This window comes from Ictalurus punctatus, chromosome 15, assembly GCF_001660625.3.
Source record: "Ictalurus punctatus breed USDA103 chromosome 15, Coco_2.0, whole genome shotgun sequence".
NCBI classification, from domain to species: Eukaryota; Metazoa; Chordata; class Actinopteri; order Siluriformes; family Ictaluridae; genus Ictalurus; species Ictalurus punctatus.
In genome coordinates, this window is record NC_030430.2 from 26,730,227 (window position 1) to 26,757,357 (window position 27,131).

The 27,131-nt window shown below is 42.9% G+C and overlaps 1 protein-coding gene across 1 annotated transcript in view; it reads right to left on the reverse strand.

Annotated features, from left to right (window-relative positions):
- The window catches only part of tnnc1a (troponin C type 1a (slow)), a 21,269-nt gene extending 4,740 nt beyond the window's left edge, over positions 1-16,529 (reverse strand). Inside the window, exons 1-3 of the mRNA XM_053686499.1 lie at positions 16,428-16,529; positions 14,866-14,896; positions 14,241-14,387 (exon numbers count right to left, since the gene is read on the reverse strand). Coding sequence (XP_053542474.1) covers positions 14,241-14,387; positions 14,866-14,896; positions 16,428-16,451 — 202 coding nt within the window. The 5' untranslated portion in view covers positions 16,452-16,529. The remainder of the gene's footprint in view (positions 1-14,240; positions 14,388-14,865; positions 14,897-16,427) is intronic.
- Between the last annotated feature and the right edge of the window lie 10,602 nt (positions 16,530-27,131).

The following is a 27,131-nucleotide window of genomic DNA, read 5'->3' on the forward strand; positions in this document are numbered from 1 at the left end:
CTCTACACACCTCTACACACCTCAACACAACTCTACACACCTCTACACTCCTCTACACACCTCTACACAGCTCTACACTGCTCTACACACCTCTACACAACTCTACACACCTCTACACACCTCTACACACCTCTAAGCAACTCTACACAACTCTACACACCTCTACACAACTCTACACACCTCTACACAACTCTACACAACTCTACACTCCTCTACACAACTCTACACAACTCTACACAACTCTACACTCCTCTACACACCTCTACACAACTCTACACACCTCTACACAACTCTACACACCTCTACACACCTCTACACAACTCTACACACCTCTACACTCCTCTACACAACTCTACACTCCTCTACACACCTCTACACAACTCTACACACCTCTACACACCTCTACACACCTCTACACACCTCTACACAACTCTACACACATCTACACAACTCTACACACCTCTACACTCCTCTACACACCTCTACACAACTCTACACAACTCTACACACCTCTACACACCTCTACACAACTCTACACTCCTCTACACACCTCTACACACCTCTACACAACTCTACACACCTCTACACAACTCTACACACCTCTACACACCTCTACACACCTCTACACAACTCTACACACCTCTACACACCTCTACACAACTCTACACACCTCTACACACCTCTACACAACTCTACACAACTCTGCACACCTCTACACACCTCTACACAACTCTACACTCCTCTACACACCTCTACACACCTCTACACAACTCTACACACCTCTACACACCTCTACACAACTCTACACACCTCTACACACCTCTACACAACTCTACACACCTCTACACACCTCTACACAACTCTACACACCTCTACACACCTCTACACAACTCTACACACCTCTACACAACTCTACACAACTCTACACACATCTACACACCTCTACACAACTCTACACACCTCTACACAACTCTACACTCCTCTACACTCCTCTACACACCTCTACACACCTCTACACAACTCTACACACCTCTACACACCTCTACACAACTCTACACAACTCTACACACCTCTACACACCTCTACACAACTCTACACACCTCTACACACCTCTACACAACTCTACACACCTCTACACACCTCTACACAACTCTACACACCTCTACACACCTCTTCACAACTCTACACAACTCTACACACCTCTACACAACTCTACACACCTCTACACAACTCTACACTCCTCTACACAACTCTACACACCTCTACACACCTCTACACAACTCTACACTCCTCTACACAACTCTACACAACTCTACACACCTCTACACACCTCTACACACCTCTACACACGTCTACACAACTCTACACACCTCTACACACCTCAACACACCTCTACACAGCTCTACACTGCTCTACACACCTCTACACAACTCTACACACCTCTACACACCTCTACACACCTCTAAGCAACTCTACACAACTCTACACACCTCTACACAACTCTACACACCTCTACACAACTCTACACAACTCTACACTCCTCTACACACCTCTACACAACTCTACACAACTCTACACAACTCTACACTCCTCTACACACCTCTACACAACTCTACACACCTCTACACAACTCTACACACCTCTACACACCTCTACACAACTCTACACAACTCTACACACCTCTACACTCCTCTACACAACTCTACACTCCTCTACACACCTCTACACAACTCTACACACCTCTACACACCTCTACACACCTCTACACAACTCTACACAACTCTACACACCTCTACACTCCTCTACACAACTCTACACTCCTCTACACACCTCTACACACCTCTACACAACTCTACACTCCTCTACACACCTCTACACAACTCTACACACCTCTACACAACTCTACACACCTCTACACACCTCTACACAACTCTACACAACTCTACACAACTCTACACAACTCTACACAACTCTACACACCTCTACACAACTCTACACAACTCTACACACCTCTACACACCTCTACACAACTCTACACACCTCTACACACCTCTACACAACTCTACACACCTCTACACACCTCTACACAACTCTACACAACTCTACACACCTCTTCACAACTCTACACAACTCTACACATCTCTACACAACTCTACACACCTCTACACAACTCTACACTCCTCTACACAACTCTACACACCTCTACACACCTCTACACACCTCTACACAACTCTACACTCCTCTACACAACTCTACACAACTCTACACTCCTCTACACAACTCTACACACCTTTACACACCTCTACACACCTCTACACAACTCTACACACCTCTACACACCTCTACACAACTCTACACTCCTCTACACACCTCTACACACCTCTACACACCTCTACACAACTCTACACACCTCTACACAACTCTACACTCCTCTACACACCTCTACACACCTCTACACACCTCTACACAACTCTACACACCTCTACACACCTCTACACAACTGTACACTCCTCTACACAACTCTACACTCCTCTACACACCTCTACACAACTCTACACACCTCTACACAACTCTACACACCTCTACACACCTCTACACAACTCTACACAACTCTACACACCTCTACACAACTCTACACAACTCTACACTCCTCTACACAACTCTACACACCTCTACACACCTCTACACACCTCTACACAACTCTACACAACTCTACACACCTCTACACAACTCTACACTCCTCTACACACCTCTACACAACTCTACACACCTCTACACAACTCTACACACCTCTACACACCTCTACACAACTCTACACACCTCTACACTCCTCTACACACCTCTACACACCTCTACACACCTCTACACTCCTCTACACACCTCTACACAACTCTACACAACTCTACACACCTCTACACACCTCTACACACCTCTACACTCCTCTACACACCTCTACACTCCTCTACACACCTCTACACAACTCTACACACCTCTACACAACTCTACACACCTCTACACACCTCTACACACCTCTACACAACTCTACACAACTCTACACACCTCTACACAACTCTACACTCCTCTACACACCTCTACACAACTCTACACACCTCTACACACCTCTACACACCTCTACACACGTCTACACAACTCTACACACCTCTACACACCTCAACACACCTCTACACAGCTCTACACTGCTCTACACACCTCTACACAACTCTACACACCTCTACACACCTCTACACACCTCTAAGCAACTCTACACAACTCTACACACCTCTACACAACTCTACACACCTCTACACAACTCTACACAACTCTACACTCCTCTACACACCTCTACACAACTCTACACAACTCTACACAACTCTACACTCCTCTACACACCTCTACACAACTCTACACACCTCTACACAACTCTACACACCTCTACACACCTCTACACAACTCTACACAACTCTACACACCTCTACACTCCTCTACACAACTCTACACTCCTCTACACACCTCTACACAACTCTACACACCTCTACACACCTCTACACACCTCTACACACCTCTACACAACTCTACACACATCTACACAACTCTACACACCTCTACACTCCTCTACACACCTCTACACAACTCTACACAACTCTACACACCTCTACACACCTCTACACAACTCTACACTCCTCTACACACCTCTACACACCTCTACACAGCTCTACACTGCTCTACACACCTCTACACAACTCTACACACCTCTACACACCTCTACACACCTCTAAGCAACTCTACACAACTCTACACACCTCTACACAACTCTACACACCTCTACACAACTCTACACAACTCTACACTCCTCTACACACCTCTACACAACTCTACACAACTCTACACAACTCTACACTCCTCTACACACCTCTACACAACTCTACACACCTCTACACAACTCTACACACCTCTACACAACTCTACACACATCTACACAACTCTACACACCTCTACACACCTCTACACACCTCTACACACCTCTACACACCTCTACACAACTCTACACACATCTACACAACTCTACACACCTCTACACTCCTCTACACACCTCTACACAACTCTACACAACTCTACACACCTCTACACACCTCTACACAACTCTACACTCCTCTACACACCTCTACACAACTCTACACACCTCTACACAACTCTACACACCTCTACACACCTCTACACAACTCTACACAACTCTACACACCTCTACACTCCTCTACACAACTCTACACTCCTCTACACACCTCTACACAACTCTACACACCTCTACACACCTCTACACACCTCTACACACCTCTACACAACTCTACACACATCTACACAACTCTACACACCTCTACACTCCTCTACACACCTCTACACAACTCTACACAACTCTACACACCTCTACACACCTCTACACAACTCTACACTCCTCTACACACCTCTACACACCTCTACACAGCTCTACACTGCTCTACACACCTCTACACAACTCTACACACCTCTACACACCTCTACACACCTCTAAGCAACTCTACACAACTCTACACACCTCTACACAACTCTACACACCTCTACACAACTCTACACAACTCTACACTCCTCTACACACCTCTACACAACTCTACACAACTCTACACAACTCTACACTCCTCTACACACCTCTACACAACTCTACACACCTCTACACAACTCTACACACCTCTACACACCTCTACACAACTCTACACACCTCTACACACCTCTACACTCCTCTACACAACTCTACACTCCTCTACACACCTCTACACAACTCTACACACCTCTACACACCTCTACACACCTCTACACACCTCTACACAACTCTACACACATCTACACAACTCTACACACCTCTACACTCCTCTACACACCTCTACACAACTCTACACAACTCTACACACCTCTACACACCTCTACACAACTCTACACTCCTCTACACACCTCTACACAACTCTACACACCTCTACACAACTCTACACACCTCTACACACCTCTACACAACTCTACACAACTCTACACAACTCTACACAACTCTACACACCTCTACACAACTCTACACAACTCTACACACCTCTACACAACTCTACACACCTCTACACACCTCTACACAACTCTACACACCTCTACACACCTCTACACAACTCTACACAACTCTACACACCTCTTCACAACTCTACACAACTCTACACATCTCTACACAACTCTACACACCTCTACACAACTCTACACTCCTCTACACAACTCTACACACCTCTACACACCTCTACACACCTCTACACAACTCTACACTCCTCTACACAACTCTACACAACTCTACACACCTCTACACAACTCTACACTCCTCTACACAACTCTACACACCTTTACACACCTCTACACACCTCTACACAACTCTACACACCTCTACACACCTCTACACAACTCTACACTCCTCTACACACCTCTACACACCTCTACACACCTCTACACAACTCTACACACCTCTACACACCTCTACACAACTGTACACTCCTCTACACAACTCTACACTCCTCTACACACCTCTACACAACTCTACACACCTCTACACAACTCTACACACCTCTACACACCTCTACACAACTCTACACAACTCTACACACCTCTACACAACTCTACACAACTCTACACTCCTCTACACAACTCTACACACCTCTACACACCTCTACACACCTCTACACAACTCTACACAACTCTACACACCTCTACACAACTCTACACTCCTCTACACACCTCTACACAACTCTACACACCTCTACACAACTCTACACACCTCTACACACCTCTACACAACTCTACACACCTCTACACTCCTCTACACACCTCTACACACCTCTACACACCTCTACACTCCTCTACACACCTCTACACAACTCTACACAACTCTACACACCTCTACACACCTCTACACACCTCTACACTCCTCTACACACCTCTACACTCCTCTACACACCTCTACACAACTCTACACACCTCTACACAACTCTACACACCTCTACACACCTCTACACACCTCTACACAACTCTACACAACTCTACACACCTCTACACAACTCTACACTCCTCTACACACCTCTACACAACTCTACACACCTCTACACACCTCTACACACCTCTACACACCTCTACACACGTCTACACAACTCTACACACCTCTACACACCTCAACACACCTCTACACAGCTCTACACTGCTCTACACACCTCTACACAACTCTACACACCTCTACACACCTCTACACACCTCTAAGCAACTCTACACAACTCTACACACCTCTACACAACTCTACACACCTCTACACAACTCTACACAACTCTACACTCCTCTACACACCTCTACACAACTCTACACAACTCTACACAACTCTACACTCCTCTACACACCTCTACACAACTCTACACACCTCTACACAACTCTACACACCTCTACACACCTCTACACAACTCTACACAACTCTACACACCTCTACACTCCTCTACACAACTCTACACTCCTCTACACACCTCTACACAACTCTACACACCTCTACACACCTCTACACACCTCTACACACCTCTACACAACTCTACACACATCTACACAACTCTACACACCTCTACACTCCTCTACACACCTCTACACAACTCTACACAACTCTACACACCTCTACACACCTCTACACAACTCTACACTCCTCTACACACCTCTACACAACTCTACACACCTCTACACAACTCTACACACCTCTACACACCTCTACACAACTCTACACAACTCTACACAACTCTACACAACTCTACACACCTCTACACACCTCTACACAACTCTACACACCTCTACACACCTCTACACAACTCTACACACCTCTACACACCTCTACACAACTCTACACACCTCTACACACCTCTACACAACTCTACACACCTCTACACACCTCTACACACCTCTACACAACTCTACACACCTCTTCACAACTCTACACAACTCTACACAACTCTACACAACTCTACACACCTCTACACAACTCTACACTCCTCTACACAACTCTACACACCTCTACACACCTCTACACACCTCTACACAACTCTACACTCCTCTACACAACTCTACACAACTCTACACACCTCTACACAACTCTACACTCCTCTACACAACTCTACACACCTTTACACACCTCTACACACCTCTACACAACTCTACACACCTCTACACACCTCTACACAACTCTACACTCCTCTACACACCTCTACACACCTCTACACACCTCTACACAACTCTACACACCTCTACACACCTCTACACAACTGTACACTCCTCTACACAACTCTACACTCCTCTACACACCTCTACACAACTCTACACACCTCTACACAACTCTACACACCTCTACACACCTCTACACAACTCTACACAACTCTACACACCTCTACACAACTCTACACAACTCTACACTCCTCTACACAACTCTACACACCTCTACACACCTCTACACACCTCTACACAACTCTACACAACTCTACACACCTCTACACAACTCTACACTCCTCTACACACCTCTACACAACTCTACACACCTCTACACAACTCTACACACCTCTACACACCTCTACACAACTCTACACACCTCTACACTCCTCTACACACCTCTACACACCTCTACACACCTCTACACTCCTCTACACACCTCTACACAACTCTACACAACTCTACACACCTCTACACACCTCTACACTCCTCTACACACCTCTACACTCCTCTACACACCTCTACACAACTCTACACACCTCTACACAACTCTACACACCTCTACACACCTCTACACACCTCTACACAACTCTACACAACTCTACACACCTCTACACAACTCTACACTCCTCTACACACCTCTACACAACTCTACACACCTCTACACAACTCTACACACCTCTACACACCTCTACACAACTCTACACACCTCTACACACTTCTACACACCTCTACACTCCTCTACACACCTCTACACACCTCTACACACCTCTACACTCATCTACACAACTCTACACACCTCTACACACCTCTACACAACTCTACACTCCTCTACACAACTCTACACACCTCTACACAACTCTACACAACTCTACACAACTCTACACACCTCTACACAACTCTACACGCCTCTACACTCCTCTACACACCTCTACACAACTCTACACACCTCTACACAACTCTACACACCTCTACACACCTCTACACAACTCTACACTCCTCTACACAACTCTACACACCTCTACACACCTCTACACTCCTCTACACACCTCTACACACCTCTACACAACTCTACACACCTCTACACAACTCTACACACCTCTACACACCTCTACACACGTCTACACAACTCTACACACCTCTACACACCTCAACACAACTCTACACACCTCTACACTCCTCTACACACCTCTACACAGCTCTACACTGCTCTACACACCTCTACACAACTCTACACACCTCTACACTCCCCTACACACTTCTACACTCCTCTACACACCTCTACACAGCTCTACACTGCTCTACACACCTCTACACACCTCTACACAACTCTACACACCTCTACACACCTCTACACAACTCTACACACCTTTACACACCTCTACACACCTCTACACAACTCTACACACCTCTACACACCTCTACACAACTCTACACACCTCTACACACCTCTACACAACTCTACACTCCTCTACACACCTCTACACACCTCTACACACCTCTACACAACTCTACACAACTCTACACACCTCTACACACCTCAACACAACTCTACACACCTCTACACTCCTCTACACACCTCTACACAGCTCTACACTGCTCTACACACCTCTACACAACTCTACACACCTCTACACTCCCCTACACACTTCTACACTCCTCTACACACCTCTACACACCTCTACACAACTCTACACACCTCTACACACCTCTACACAACTCTACACACCTCTACACACCTCTACACAACTCTACACTCCTCTACACACCTCTACACACCTCTACACACCTCTACACAACTCTACACAACTCTACACACCTCTACACACCTCTACACAACTCTACACACCTCTACACACCTCTACACAACTCTACACTCCTCTACACACCTCTACACACCTCTACACAACTCTACACACCTCTACACACCTCTACACAACTCTACACACCTCTACACACCTCTACACAACTCTACACTCCTCTACACACCTCTACACACCTCTACACACCTCTACACAACTCTACACAACTCTACACACCTCTACACACCTCTACACAACTCTACACACCTCTACACACCTCTACACAACTCTACACACCTCTACACAACTCTACACACCTCTACACACCTCTACACAACTCTACACACCTCTACACAACTCTACACAACTCTACACACCTCTTCACAACTCTACACAACTCTACACACCTCTACACAACTCTACACACCTCTACACAACTCTACACTCCTCTACACAACTCTACACACCTCTACACACCTCTACACACCTCTACACAACTCTACACTCCTCTACACAACTCTACACAACTCTACACACCTCTACACAACTCTACACTCCTCTACACAACTCTACACACCTCTACACACCTCTACACACCTCTACACACCTCTACACACGTCTACACAACTCTACACACCTCTACACACCTCAACACACCTCTACACAGCTCTACACTGCTCTACACACCTCTACACAACTCTACACACCTCTACACACCTCTACACACCTCTAAGCAACTCTACACAACTCTACACACCTCTACACAACTCTACACACCTCTACACAACTCTACACAACTCTACACTCCTCTACACACCTCTACACAACTCTACACAACTCTACACAACTCTACACTCCTCTACACACCTCTACACAACTATACACACCTCTACACAACTCTACACACTTCTACACACCTCTACACAACTCTACACACCTCTACACTCCTCTACACAACTCTACACTCCTCTACACACCTCTACACAACTCTACACACCTCTACACACCTCTACACACCTCTACACTCCTCTACACACCTCTACACAACTCTACACAACTCTACACACCTCTACACACCTCTACACAACTCTACACTCCTCTACACACCTCTACACACCTCTACACAACTCTACACACCTCTACACAACTCTACACACCTCTACACACCTCTACACAACTCTACACAACTCTACACACCTCTACACACCTCTACACAACTCTACACACCTCTACACACCTCTACACAACTCTACACACCTCTACACACCTCTACACAACTCTACACACCTCTTCACAACTCTACACAACTCTACACAACTCTACACAACTCTACACACCTCTACACAACTCTACACTCCTCTACACAACTCTACACACCTCTACACACCTCTACACACCTCTACACAACTCTACACTCCTCTACACACCTCTACACAACTCTACACACCTCTACACAACTCTACACTCCTCTACACAACTCTACACACCTTTACACACCTCTACACACCTCTACACAACTCTACACACCTCTACACACCTCTACACAACTCTACACACCTCTACACACCTCTACACAACTCTACACTCCTCTACACACCTCTACACACCTCTACACACCTCTACACAACTCTACACACCTCTACACACCTCTACACAACTGTACACTCCTCTACACAACTCTACACTCCTCTACACACCTCTACACAACTCTACACACCTCTACACAACTCTACACACCTCTACACACCTCTACACAACTCTACACAACTCTACACACCTCTACACAACTCTACACAACTCTACACTCCTCTACACAACTCTACACACCTCTACACACCTCTACACACCTCTACACAACTCTACACAACTCTACACACCTCTACACAACTCTACACTCCTCTACACACCTCTACACAACTCTACACACCTCTACACAACTCTACACACCTCTACACACCTCTACACAACTCTACACACCTCTACACTCCTCTTCACACCTCTACACACCTCTACACACCTCTACACACCTCTACACTCCTCTACACACCTCTACACAACTCTACACACCTCTACACAACTCTACACACCTCTACACACCTCTACACACCTCTACACTCCTCTACACACCTCTACACTCCTCTACACAACTCTACACACCTCTACACACCTCTACACAACTCTACACACCTCTACACACCTCTACACTCCTCTACACACCTCTACACACCTCTACACTCATCTACACAACTCTACACACCTCTACACAACTCTACACTCCTCTACACAACTCTACACACCTCTACACACCTCTACACAACTCTACACAACTCTACACAACTCTACACACCTCTACACACCTCTACACAACTCTACACACCTCTACACTCCTCTACACACCTCTACACAACTCTACACACCTCTACACACCTCTACACACCTCTACACAACTCTACACTCCTCTACACAACTCTACACACCTCTACACACCTCTACACTCCTCTACACACCTCTACACACCTCTACACAACTCTACACACCTCTACACACCTCTACACAACTCTACACACCTCTACACACCTCTACACACGTCTACACAACTCTACACACCTCTACACACCTCAACACAACTCTACACACCTCTACACTCCTCTACACACCTCTACACAGCTCTACACTGCTCTACACACCTCTACACAACTCTACACACCTCTACACTCCCCTACACACTTCTACACTCCTCTACACACCTCTACACAGCTCTACACTGCTCTACACACCTCTACACACCTCTACACAACTCTACACACCTCTACACACCTCTACACAACTCTACACACCTCTACACACCTCTACACAACTGTACACTCCTCTACACAACTCTACACACCTCTACACACCTCTACACACCTCTACACAACTCTACACTCCTCTACACACCTCTACACAACTCTACACACCTCTACACAACTCTACACACCTCTACACACCTCTACACAACTCTACACACCTCTACACAACTCTACACAACTCTACACTCCTCTACACAACTCTACACACCTCTACACACCTCTACACAACTCTACACAACTCTACACACCTCTACACAACTCTACACAACTCTACACACCTCTACACAACTCTACACTCCTCTACACACCTCTACACAACTCTACACACCTCTACACAACTCTACACACCTCTACACACCTCTACACAACTCTACACACCTCTACACTCCTCTACACACCTCTACACACCTCTACACACCTCTACACTCCTCTACACAACTCTACACACCTCTACACACCTCTACACAACTCTACACACCTCTACACACCTCTACACACCTCTACACTCCTCTACACACCTCTACACTCCTCTACACAACTCTACACACCTCTACACACCTCTACACAACTCTACACACCTCTACACACCTCTACACTCCTCTACACAACTCTACACACCTCTACACACCTCTGCACTCATCTACACAACTCTACACACCTCTACACACCTCTACACAACTCTACACTCCTCTACACAACTCTACACACCTCTACACACCTCTACACAACTCTACACACCTCTACACAACTCTACACAACTCTACACACCTCTACACACCTCTACACACCTCTACACAACTCTACACGCCTCTACACTCCTCTACACACCTCTACACAACTCTACACACCTCTGCACAACTCTACACACCTCTACACACCTCTACACAACTCTACACTCCTCTACACAACTCTACACACCTCTACACACCTCTACACTCCTCTACACACCTCTACACACCTCTACACAACTCTACACACCTCTACACACCTCTACACAACTCTACACAACTCTACACACCTCTACACACGTCTACACAACTCTACACACCTCTACACACCTCAACACAACTCTACACACCTCTACACTCCTCTACACACCTCTACACAGCTCTACACTGCTCTACACACCTCTACACAACTCTACACACCTCTACACTCCCCTACACACTTCTACACTCCTCTACACACCTCTACACAGCTCTACACTGCTCTACACACCTCTACACACCTCTACACAACTCTACACACCTCTACACTCCTCTACACACCTCTACACTCCTCTACACACCTCTACACACCTCTACACAACTCTACACTCCTCTACACACCTCTACACAACTCTACACACCTCTACACACCTCTACACAACTCTACACACCTCTACACACCTCTACACAACTCTACACACCTCTACACTCCTCTACACACCTCTACACACCTCTACACACCTCTACACAACTCTACACACCTCTACACACCTCTACACACGTCTACACAACTCTACACACCTCTACACACCTCAACACAACTCTACACACCTCTACACTCCTCTACACACCTCTACACAGCTCTACACTGCTCTACACACCTCTACACAACTCTACACACTTCTACACTCCCCTACACACTTCTACACTCCTCTACACACCTCTACACAGCTCTACACTGCTCTACACACCTCTACACACCTCTACACAACTCTACACACCTCTACACTCCTCTACACACCTCTACACAACTCTACACACCTCTACACTCCTCTACACACCTCTACACAACTCTACACACCTCTACACACCTCTACACAACTCTACACACCTGTGTGAGTGTGTGTGTGTGTGAGTGTGTGTGTGTGTGTGTGTGTGTGTGTGTGAGTGTGTGTGAGTGTGTGTGTGTGAGAGTGTGTGTAAGAGTGTGAGTGTGTGTGTGTGAGTGTGTGTGAGTGTGTGTGTGAGTGTGTGTGTGTGTGTGTGTGTGTGTGTGTGAGTGTGTGAGTGTGTGTGTGAGTGTGTGTGTGTGTGTGAGTGTGTGTGTGAGTGTGTGAGTGTGTGTGAGTGTGTGTGTGTGTGTGTGTGTGTGTGAGTGTGTGTGTGAGTGTGTGTGTGTGTGTGAGTGTGTGTGTGTGTGTGTGTGTGAGTGTGTGTTTGTTTGTGTGTGTGTGTGTGTGTGAGTGTGTGTGTGTGTGTGTGAGTGTGTGTGTGTGTGTGTGTGTGTGTGTGTGAGTGTGTGTGAGTGTGTGTGTGTGTGTGTGTGTGTGTGAGTGTGTGTGTGTAAGTGTGTGTGTGTGAGTGTGTTTGTGTGTGTTTACCGTCCTCGTCCACCTCGTCGATCATCTCGTGCAGTTCTTCAGGAGTGGGGTTTTGTCCCAGCATCCTCAGCACTTTGCCCAGCTCCTTGGTGCTGATGCAGCCGTCCTCTGCGTCCTGCACGAAGATGTCGAAGGCGGCGCGGAACTCTGCAGAACATCTGTAAAGTCTGATCCGGAGCTACAGCGCTGTGCATAAGTATCCCCCCCCCCCCCCCCCCCCCCCCAACACTTTATAGTGAACTGGAATAAACTACATTATTGGGTGAACCCCCTCTTTACCTGCTCACTGACTTGTGGTTCTCTGACCTCCTCCAGTCAGAGTCACCTGTGTGCCATATCTTTATATAATCATAATGACAGGATGGTCAAATTTCACAGGTGTGTGTGTGGGGGGGGGGATACGTATACACTCATGTTTTGTTATTTGCGAATAACTTTGCAAATTATAGAAAAATAAGTAAAAATTCTGTTCAAAGCTAAAATATAACGGCTGAATTTATTTAATGGTTTAAATACAATCCTGATTATTTAAAGATTTAAAGTTGAAAGTTTCTGGATTAACGTTAATCAACTTTCCTTTAATCCACTTTAAAACTTTATAAACTCGGGACTTTTTCCTACTCACCATTTTTCTGCTCGTCTGTGAGCTGCTCTACCTGTAGTGATCAGAATAAGTAATAAATGAGATATTTATATCTCTCACATGTCGACATTCACGTTTAGTTTCAGGGTGAAGTCTCGTTATCGGTCACTCTACGTTCACTCTGTCACTCTGAGGCTGAGAGTGTGTCTCTGATGGGCGTGGCCTGGCCAGCACCTTTACATTTCAATCCACACTGAAACATGTTTAAATAAACACATCGCTGATTTTCAACACAACAGTGGAGCTGTAATTGTGCAGATGCTCATACTAATGCAACATCTCATTAAATAAGATTAATGATCTACACACACACACACACACACACACACACACGCACACATACACACACACATTCCACAGATAGTGCAGGAATTTGTAGATGTTTTTATCAGAAGCTCGGCTGTTTCCCAAAATTAGCCTGGGAGAGAAACGGCATGTGTCTATGTGGAGGCATGGAGTAACAGCAGGACTCGGGGGTTAAGAGGCTTTTATCAGAGCTGATAAGTGCTCAAGTGTGAATATATTTAAACACAACTCCATCACATGCACACTTTCTTATACACCAGAGTCACAAATAACCAAATTACACTTATTCAATTATATATATATATTCAATTATTAAACATTTCATTACAGTCAGCAAAGCACCATGACTTCTCCAACATCTCCAACATCTCCAACATCTCCAAACCTCTCCAAACTTCTCCAACATCTCCAAACATCTCCAAACCTCTCCAAACTTCTCCAACATCTCCAACATCTCCAACATCTCCAAACTTCTCCAACATCTCCAACATCTCCAACATCTCCAAACCTCTCCAAACTTCTCCAACATCTCCAAACATCTCCAACATCTCTAATATCTCCAAACATCTCCAAACATCTCCAAACATCTCCAAAGATCTCCACGTTTCCACAATTTTAAATTCATAACAAATTACAACAAACCACAAGATCAGAGCGCTTTGCCGAGTCAGAGCTTGTAGCTTTGCTTTTAAATAAAATCTACGATAATTTGTTAGAAATTTTTACAATAGACGTGTCACTATATCATACATCCATCTTATTATAATTATTGTATTATATATATACACATTTATTATTATTGCTGAACCTCTGAAGGTTGTGAAAATACTGAAGTATTATTTAATAAAATAATTATGATTTCATTATCCCGATTGATCTCAGCTTCTCCATGAATGCTGTACGCTCCACTCCTTAATATTCGTCTAAAGAACGCAACGTTTGTAGATGAAAGTGGAAAATTTATAGCACTTTCCACGACTCGAGTTAAAGTGAAGGTTAAAGTGAAGGTTAAAGTGAAGGTTTAACAGAATATCAGAATATTTCAGAAGCACGAACAGAAATGCGTCTGTTTTTAATTGTATGATAATATTAGTGTTGAAAACGACAGTATGTGTGATTATCTGTGTTAATAACATCAGTAAACACTCTACGTGATGCCAAGAACAAATGAAGACAGTGTAGAATAAAACCCTGTGAGAAGCGTCCACGCGTCAGGTGTGATGGACGTAAAAACTCACCGCTGCTTTATAGATGTCGTTCATGATGTTGAGAAATGTGCAGCAGACTGGCAACAGGCTTCAATGGCCTCAGTGGACTTCAGGATGTGTGTATGACCTCAGAGGGCTTTATAGCAGCAGATAAAAATGAGCCACACCCTCCATCCATGTCCCAGACTCCTGTCCACACGACGTCTGTCCATCAGGATCTCTCTCTCTCTCTCTCTCTCTCTCTCTCTCTCTCTCGCTCTCTCTCTGATAAAGCAACACTGATAATAAAAAGTGAAGAGGAGGTGGAGGTCTAAGCTCTGTGACACACACCACACACTCCACATTCCACCAGAACAGAACAGGAGCAGAGGAACAGCAGAGGAACAGCAGAGGAACAGCAGAGGAACAGCAGAGGTCAGGAGGTTCAGGAAGGAGCTAAATTAGATTTTATGATACTGGTGCTCAAGAATATTTTTGAATGTTTTGGGTTTTGAAAAGTTCTCCCCACAGGTGTTCTATGGGGTTCAGGTCAGGGGACTGGGATGGTCAGGGCAGGACCTTGATTTTGTGGTCAGTAAACCATTTCTGTGTTGATGTTGATGATGTTTTGGATCATTGCCCTGCTGGAAGATCCAACCACGGCCCATTTGAATCTTTCTGTCAGAGGCAGTCAGGTTTCATTTAATATCTGTTGATATTTGATAGAGTCCATGATGCCATGTATCCTAACAAAATGTCCAGGTCCTCTGCAGAAAAACAGCCCAAAACATTAAAGACCCTCCTCCATATTTAACCGTGGGCATGAGGGACTTTTCCATACGGCTACCTCTCTGTGTGCTCCAAAACCACCTCTGTGTTTATTACCAAAAAGCTCTATTCTGGTTTCATCTGACCGTAGAACCCGATCCCATTTGAAGTTCCAGTAGTGTCTGCACACTGAAGACACTCGAGTTTGTTTTTGGATGAGAGTAGAGGCTTTTTTCTTCAAACTCTTCCAAACAGCTTGTGGTGGTGTCGGTGACTTCAGATTGTAGTTTTGGAGACTTTCTGACCCCAAGACACGACTAACTTCTGCAGTTCTCCAGCTGTGATCCTTGGAGATGTTTTATCCACTCGAACCGTCCTCTTCACAGTGCGTTGAGACGATACAGACACACGTCCAGTTCCAGGTCGATTCATAACATTTCCAGTCGACTGGAACTTCTTAATTATTGCCCTGATGGTGTAAACGGGCGTTTTCAATGCTTGTGCTATTTTCTTATAGACACGCCCCATTGTGTGACGCTCAACAACCTTTTGCTGCACATCACAGCTACATTCCTCGCTCTTACCCATTGTGATGAATGACTAAGGGAATTTAGCCTGTGTGTTACCTCATATTTATACCCCTGTGAAATAGGAAGTCATGGTTAAACAATTTCCTGTTCAAAGTCTCCCAGGTGTAAAAAAAAAATGTAAAATATCAGTGGGAATATACTTCAAATGTATTTTTCTCATATGAATTTAAAAGGTTGCCAATAATTGTTGCACACCTACATTTAACAAAGATATTTTTTGGATAAACCTGTGTAGTGTTTGTAATCGTTTAATATCCATGAGAGCAATCCATTAATTTTTTTGAACAAAAGATCAAAAAGTTAAACAATAAAGACAATTTTTCACAGCATTCTTTGCTCATATTTACCAAGGGTGCCAATATTAATGGAGGGCGCTGTATATTAGCGAAAAAATTATAAATACATGAATCAATAAAAAAATAATAATCACAGAGATTCTCATGTCCAGTCCTGGAGACTCGCTTTATTAGATTTATTAAGTCTTATTACAAAGTGTTTAGTCTTATACCTAAATGTGAATTTATTCGTTACGGGACGTATTCGAATGTATTTTAACGCTTTCTAATGAATATTCATTAATTGATCATTAATGCATAATTAAGCTTTCAAAAACTACACATTACTTGCTTATAATTAGTTTATTTCGGATCTTGACAAAAGTGCGTGAGGAATGATTTATTTTAAATCTGTGGAGCCTCGTGTTTGAAATCATTCTGATTTATTTATTTATTTATCTCCATCACAGTCATTGATCTTTATAACTGAAGACTGAAGTTGATTTATGTTTTATGATGCATGATATAGACATATATAACACGATGCCCAAGGAAATAACTCGAACACGTCTAATCTCAGCCTTCTTTGGGGTTTGTTTAGTTTGTTTTTTCACTTTAACTGGTTTTATAATTGCAGTGTTCTGTACTGCACAGTGTGTCGTGAAGGCTTATAACTCCTCCATACTACCTTAAATACCACACCATCATATACACACTGTGTTTAACCGAGATGTAGATGAAGCGGCTCGGATGTTCTGGAGGTGGAGTGTGGATGCGGTTGAGGGTCTCGGGCTCGTTGGGTTTGTGGGTTTTGTGTGTGTTCTCAGACTGGACAGACCGGATGAAGACCCAGCAGCACGTCTAATGCAGGAATTACAGCAAGAGTATAGTCACTGTTTATTACTATTTTATTACAGTTTATTAAACTTAATTCATGATTTCATGATTACACAGCGGATTATTCCTGTTTATTACCATTTATTACTGTTTATTTATTCATTTATTTCCATTTTTTCAGTTGAGTTTATATAATATTTTAGCAACAGCTTCATTGTGCAGCTTTACCGAAATCTGGATGTAAATCCTTAATGAGCAAAATCAGTTTATTATTGATAATTATACAGTTAATTACAGTTTATTACTGTAGAATACATGCAGTTTAATTCTGTATAATCCTGTTTCTTTCTCTTTAACTCGACATCATTTCTTAATATTTGTTAGTCAGTGTGAAATTTACGTAAGATTACTTTTGGGATTTGATTTATTTTTCAAACAAGCAAACAAACAAAAACAACCCATAATATGTCACTCCTCAGTTTACTTCAATTTACTTCATGTTCATTCATAAATATTTCTTCCTTTAGTGCTCTATCCTGCTCAGGGCTGCGGGGGATCCCAGGAACGCTGTGTCTTGTGATTTCATCATTGTAATTGGTAAATATTGTAAATAAACTGGAAGTATAAAGGGATTTTTGATTGTTTGTGTTCATTTCAGAATGTTTTCTCTTATCTACAGGAAATTTTATCGAACTGATTAAAAAAAATCTTTTATTTATGAGGAGAGAATGAAACAGGATAAATACAGAACACACACACAGATATGTATATACAGTATGCACTTCAATAACACACACCTGTACATCCCCCAATTTAAAACCCACCACACGCCGCTGCAGTCACATCACAGAAATGTACGATGATGAGTCTGCTAATGTAATATTTGCAGCAAAGTGGCTAATGCACCACTGAGAATTCCTTTACACACACACACACACACACACACACATATATATATATATATATATATATATATATATATATATATATATATATATATATATATATATATATATATATATATATGTCTTTAGATTTATCTTTATCTATAAATGATGATGGTGGTGATGGTGGGATTTTGTTGGACTTGGAGACAGAGGACAGTCTGATCCACACTCACACTGAGATCTAATGGAATGCTAATTGGAGCTGGCGGAGCCGCAGAGCCTGCGCTGAATATTAATCATCACCACACAAAATAATACACAGAAAGAAGAAACAAACCTCATGTGAGTCAAAATCAAGAAAAAATACAGGGTCTAAAATACAGGTGCAGCACTACCACATGTATGAAAAATGTTCTAGAAATAATTTTTATTTTATATATATATATATATATATATATATATATATATATATATATATTGTTTTACCTTATTTCTATGATTTTATTATTATTATTATTATTATTATTATTATTATTATTATTATTATTATTATTGGTAATGTACATTTTCTCGTGCAGAAATCTCGTTTATTCCTCATTTTTTTATCTCTGCACTCAGCAGGTGGCAGCAGATGCGACTGAGTTCTGTCTCCTTCATGAAGAACGCAGGTTCCTGTTTGGCGTCCTGACAGAACCCGTATCAAAGGGACATATGGAGTGAGCAGCTTTTACGAATTTCCTTTTCCATTCTTTCCTCCTTCACCCCGGACCGTAAACACAAAAACGCATCTCAAACACGCTGTTCCACCATTCAGCGCCCAGCATTTAGGAACGGTTGCCATGGAAACGCTCAGGCTCAGTAGTAGATGAAGGGAGGAGAACAGCGAGAGATGAGCGCAGCAATTTCCTCTTACCATTTCTTCCTAAAAAAACCAAACCTGCGCGTTTCTCTCCTCTCCTGGATGAGAGCTCGGCTTCTTTCACAACTCTTCTGTGAGATTTATAACAACACGAGGACAATGTTGAGGATCTGAGATTCATGCCTGATTTTCCAATCTGGTCAGCGCAGAACTTACAAATATAAAAGTGTCTCAAAACTCCTCAAAACTTCTTCATCTCAATGTCGTCTTCTGAGAACCTGTTTACTCCAAACTCACTGATAATACAAGTCTAAATGCAGCTGATAAACTGAGAATAAACTCATTACACCACGGCGCTGCTGAGTTCTGGACTGTGATTGGTCAGGAGGTGGTGATTAATTCTCTATTACAGTGGCTCTGACAGTAGCGCAGGTTTATATTAATGCGCTCGTTCTGATACCTTATCGTTTCTATAGTAACGGCTCACTCACAGGGACGTGTACAGCGCACGCTCCACTGATAATAAACGTGTGCAATCGGTGATGTTTTTTGAGGAGATGTTTATGTAACATGTGGAAGGAGTCTCCAGTGTCAGCGCTGTGTAACAGTCAGAGGCGAAGCTGTAACTTTAAGTTTCCCACATCTTCAGCACAGAGTTTACACTCCTCTACTGTTTCCACTCACACACACACACTGTGATTATTATCTTCAAGAGAGAAAATAAACAGAGGGAATAGAGAGAGAGAATAGAGAGAGAGAATAGAGAGAGAGAATAGAGAGAGAATAGAGAGAGAATAGAGAGAGAGAATAGAGAGAGAGAATAGAGAGAGAGAATAGAGAGAGAGAATAGAGAGAGAGAATAGAGAGAGAATAGAGAGAGAGAATAGAGAGAGAATAGAGAGAGAATAGAGAGAGAGAATAGAGAGAGAATAGAGAGAGAATAGAGAGAGAGAATAGAGAGAGGGATGTGAGGGAATAACTGTGCATAGCTGCTATAACAAAAGTGAGAACAGGAACTCACTCGTTTCAGTTACATTCCACAGCATTAAATGTAACTATAAATGGATAAATAGTATGGTATGTCATTCTTTAATCAATAAAAATGTAATTGGAGGTAAATTGCTGTGGTATAAGAGGAAAAAAACACCAACAAGGAGATTGGTCCTTTTTGCTGGATGATATAAATGATACATATTTGTTTTAACCAGATTTGAGTCCATGAGAAAATCTACTGAGGCTTTGAGATAACATATTGAGATAATATTTGAAGGGTCTGAGATAATCTTGAGACCATGAGATAATAATTTGTGGTCATGAGATAAAATACATTATCTTATCCTCTCACAGCACATTTTGTGAGCAGAAGCTGCTGCTTCCTCTCAGTGTACTTGTTCTTGTGGTTTTTACGAGGAGACCATCAGCCTCTGAACTGTGAGATTAAATAAAGATCAGCTCGAGGCTGTTTTATTCCTCTCTCCATGCGGCGAGTGAGCTGAGTGATTTCATTCTCACGTGGAGGAGGAGGAGAAGCTTTTAAATAGGAAGAGGAAGTGTTCTCGTCTCTCAGCTTCTCTGATTTCCACGTTAACTCTGTCATACTCTGACTGTCCAGACGTTTAACGAGAACAAAACCACATTACCTCCAATCAGACTGTTCCAGTCCAGAATATGATCAATTCCGCAACCTTTCACACTGCAGGCGGTTGTGGTCAAATAAAACAAAAAAACACTTTTGTCTGCCACATTTATTTATTTTTATGCTATTTTAAATCTGAATCAGGACATAGCCTAAGGGCAGGACGGTTACTGGGTAAATATATCCAGTAACCAGAATATATAACAGTGCACCCGCCATTTTCAGGCTTTTGAGACTCTGTGCTTCAGGCTAGACGCGGAGCTGGAGGAGCTGGAAAGCAGAGAACATGCTGACATTTGAGTTCTGTCTGTGTGTGGGCAGAAATTACCTGCTGCAAAAACTGTTCACTCCCAAATGTCATGTTTTTAATACAGCTGGTGCTAAAAATACCTCCACGTCTCACAACTGCACCTTCTACTTTCCTGTAAACATGCTAGCAATGCTAGTAATGTCTGAAAGATGAAAGCTAATCATTACTACTGTGTAAAAAATGTTTTAACCACACAGGCTGATCTTTTCAACATAAAAAGATCAATAATGTTCTGATTTAGCAAATCAAGCAAATGAATGCAGTGTGTTAAACACACACACACACACACACACACACACACACACACACACACACGGTGGAGGAAGTTATATTTAAATGAGTAGTTCATGTGTGTCTAATTCTTCTTGATAGCTGTGGCGAGTTCCTGAAACTGAACTATAACACATCGGTGAAGCGCTGAGTCACATTTAAATAACTTTAAAATGCAATATAAAGTTAAGTTGTAGTTAATAAAGTTAATAGTGTGTGTGTGTGTGTGTGTGTGTGTGTGTGTGTGTGTGTGTGTATTCATGAGAAAATGTAAATGTAAAACCTTATGTTTTGTGGAGTCTCTAATAGAACTTTTTTTGGGGAGGAATTTTGTCTTGTATGTCAGCGACTGATTTATAATTTATTCTCTGTCCTTCGGTGGTGTTCATTTACTCACAGTCTCGTTTCCTGACCGCACGTAATCTAATGTGCATTGATTCCACCATCTACTTTACACTTACAGACAGACAGACAGACAGACAGATAGATAGTCAGACAGACAGACAGACAGACAGTCAGACAGACAGACAGACAGACAGACAGATAGTCAGACAGACAGACAGACAGCCAGATAGTCAGAGAGACAGACAGACAGACAGTCAGAGAGACAGACAGACAGACAGTCAGAGAGACAGACAGATAGTCAGAGAGACAGACAGACAGCGAGGCAGACTTTCACGATGGGCACCAGAGGAGCTAAACCTCATATGTAAATGCAAATTAAAAATGTTTAATGAACATTAAACACACCTGCTACTCATCAGTGTTGTATTTAAAACAGAAAATCATTTTTAATACTTATGTATTAACTTTGTGTAACATGCTGTGAATTGAGTAAATTCAGCAGTGTCTGCCACACTGCTGCTCCCTACCTAGTGCACTATAGAGAATAGTGAATGATAACGTGTGTGAGCAAGCATGTGAGTGTGAGGGTGAGAAAGTGAGTGAAAGAGTGTGTGTGTATGGGAGAAAGTGAGTGTGACAGAGAGAGAGTATGATAGAGTATGAAAGAGTGTAATAGAGTGTATGAGAGAGTATGAGAGAGAGTATGAGAGAGTGTATGAGAGAAAGTGTGAGAGTATGAGAGAGTGTTTGAGAGAGTATGAGAATGTATGAGAGAGTGTTTGAGAGAGTATGCGAGTGTATGAGAGAGTATGAGAGAGTGTTTGAGTTAGTGTTTGAGAGTATGAGAGAGTATGAGAGAGTGTATGAGAGTGTATGAGAGAGTATGAGAGTGTATGAGAGAGTATGAGAGAGTGTTTGAGAGAGTATGAGAGTGTATGAGAGAGTATGAGAGAGTGTTTGAGATAGTGTATGAGAGTATGAGAGAGTATGAGAGAGTGTATGAGAGTATGAGAGAGTATGAGAGAGTGTTTGAGAGAGTATGCGAGTGTATGAGAGAGTATGAGAGTGTATGAGAGAGTATGAGAGAGTGTTTGAGATAGTGTTTGAGAGTATGAGAGAGTATGAGAGAGTATGAGAGAGTATGAGAGTGTATGAGAGAGTATGAGTGTATGAGAGAGTATGAGAGAGTGTTTGAGAGAGTATGCGAGTGTATGAGAGAGTATGAGAGAGTGTTTGAGATAGTGTATGAGAGTATGAGAGAGTATGAGAGAGTGTTTGAGAGAGTATGCGAGGGTATGAGAGAGTATGAGAGAGTGTAGGAGAGAGAATGATAGAGTGTATGAGAGAGAGTATGAGAGTGTATGATAGAGTGTATGAGAGAGTGTATGAGAGTATGAGAGTGTATGAGAGAGTGTATGAGAGTGTATGAGAGTGTATGAGAGAGAGTATGAGAGAGAGTATGATAGAGTGTATGAGAGAGTATGAGAGAGAGTATGAGAGTGTATGAGAGAGTGTATGAGAGAGTATGAGAGTGTATGAGAGTGTATGAGAGAGAGTATGAGAGTGTATGAGAGAGTATGAGAGAGTGTTTGAGATAGTGTATGAGAGTATGAGAGAGTATGAGAGAGTGTTTGAGAGAGTATGCGAGGGTATGAGAGAGTATGAGAGAGTGTAGGAGAGAGAATGATAGAGTGTATGAGAGAGAGTATGAGAGTGTATGATAGAGTGTATGAGAGAGTATGAGAGAGAGTATGAGAGTGTATGAGAGAGTGTATGAGAGAGAGTATGAGAGTGTATGAGAGTGTATTAGAGAGTGTATGAGAGAGAGTATGAGAGAGAGTATGATAGAGTGTATGAGAGAGTATGAGAGAGAGTATGAGAGAGTATGAGAGAGTGTATGAGAGAGTATGAGAGTGTATGAGAGTGTATGAGAGAGAGTATGAGAGTGTATGAGAGAGTATGAGAGAGTATGAGAGAGTATGAGAGTGTATGAGAGAGAGTATGAGAGAGTATGCGAGTGTATGAGAGAGTATGATACAGTGTATGAGAGAGTATGAGAGAGTGTATGAGAGAGTATGAGAGAGTGTATGAGAGTGTATGAGAGTGTATGAGAGAGAGTATGAGAGAGAGTATGATAGAGTGTATGAGAGAGTATGAGAGAGAGTATGAGAGAGAGTATGAGAGAGTATGAGAGAGTGTATGAGAGTGTATGAGAGAGAGTATGAGAGAGTATGCGAGTGTATGAGAGTGTATGAGAGAGTATGATAGAGTGTATGAGAGAGTTTGAGAGAGAGTATGAGAGCGTTTGAGAGAGAGTATGCGAGTGTATGAGAGAGTATGAGAGTGTATGAGAGTGTATGAGAGAGAGTATGAGAGTGTATGAGAGTGTATGAGAGAGTATGAGAGTGTATGAGAGTGTATGAGAGAGTATGAGAGAGTGTATGAGAGAGTTTTAGAGAGAGTATGCGAGTGTATGAGAGAGTATGATACAGTGTATGAGAGAGTATGAGAGAGTGTATGCGAGTGTATGAGAGAGAGTATGAGAGTGTATGAGAGTGTATGAGAGTGTATGAGAGAGAGTATGAGAGTGTATGAGAGTGTATGAGAGAGTATGAGAGTGTATGAGAGTGTATGAGAGAGTATGAGAGAGTGTATGAGAGAGTTTTAGAGAGAGTATGCGAGTGTATGAGAGAGTATGATACAGTGTATGAGAGAGTATGAGAGAGTGTATGAGAGAGTATGAGAGAGTGTATGAGAGTGTATGAGAGTGTATGAGAGAGAGTATGAGAGAGTGTATGAGAGAGTATGAGAGAGAGTATGAGAGTGTATGAGAGAGTATGAGAGAGTGTATGAGAGTGTATGAGAGAGAGTATGAGAGAGTATGCGAGTGTATGAGAGTGTATGAGAGAGTATGATAGAGTGTATGAGAGAGTTTGAGAGAGAGTATGAGAGAGTTTGAGAGAGAGTATGCGAGTGTATGAGAGAGAGTATGAGAGTGTATGAGAGTGTATGAGAGAGTGTATGAGAGTGTATGAGAGTGTATGAGAGAGTATGAGAGAGAGTATGAGAGTGTATGAGAGTGTATGAGAGAGAGTATGAGAGAGAGTATGATAGAGTGTATGAGAGAGTATGAGAGTGTATGAGAGTGTATGAGAGTGTATGAGAGAGAGTATGAGAGTGTATGAGAGAGTATGAGAGAGTGTATGAGAGAGAGTATGAGAGAGTGTATGAGAGTGTATGAGAGAGAGTATGAGAGTGTATGAGAGTGTATGAGAGAGTTTGAGAGTGTATGAGAGAGAGTATGCGAGTGTATGAGAGTGTATGAGAGAGTATGATAGAGTGTATGAGAGAGTTTGAGAGAGAGTTTGAGAGAGTTTGAGAGAGAGTATGCGAGTGTATGAGAGAGTATGATAGAGTGTATGAGAGAGTATGAGAGAGTGTATGAGAGAGTATGAGAGAGTATGAGAGTGTATGAGAGAGAGTATGAGAGAGAGTATGATAGAGTGTATGAGAGAGTATGAGAGAGAGTATGAGAGTGTATGAGAGAGTATGAGAGAGTGTATGAGAGTGTATGAGAGAGAGTATGAGAGTGTATGAGAGTGTATGAGAGAGTATGAGAGAGAGTATGAGAGTGTATGAGAGTGTATGAGAGTGTATGAGAGAGAGTATGAGAGTGTATGAGAGTGTATGAGAGAGTGTATGAGAGTGTATGAGAGTGTATGAGAGAGTTTGAGAGTGTATGAGAGAGAGTATGAGAGAGTATGCGAGTGTATGAGAGAGTGTATGAGAGTGTATGAGAGAGAGTATGAGAGTGTATGAGAGTGTATGAGAGAGTATGAGAGAGAGTATGAGAGTGTATGAGAGTGTATGAGAGAGTATGAGAGTGTATGAGAGAGAGTATGATAGAGTGTATGAGAGAGTATGAGAGTGTATGAGAGAGTGTATGAGAGTGTATGAGAGAGAGTATGAGAGTGTATG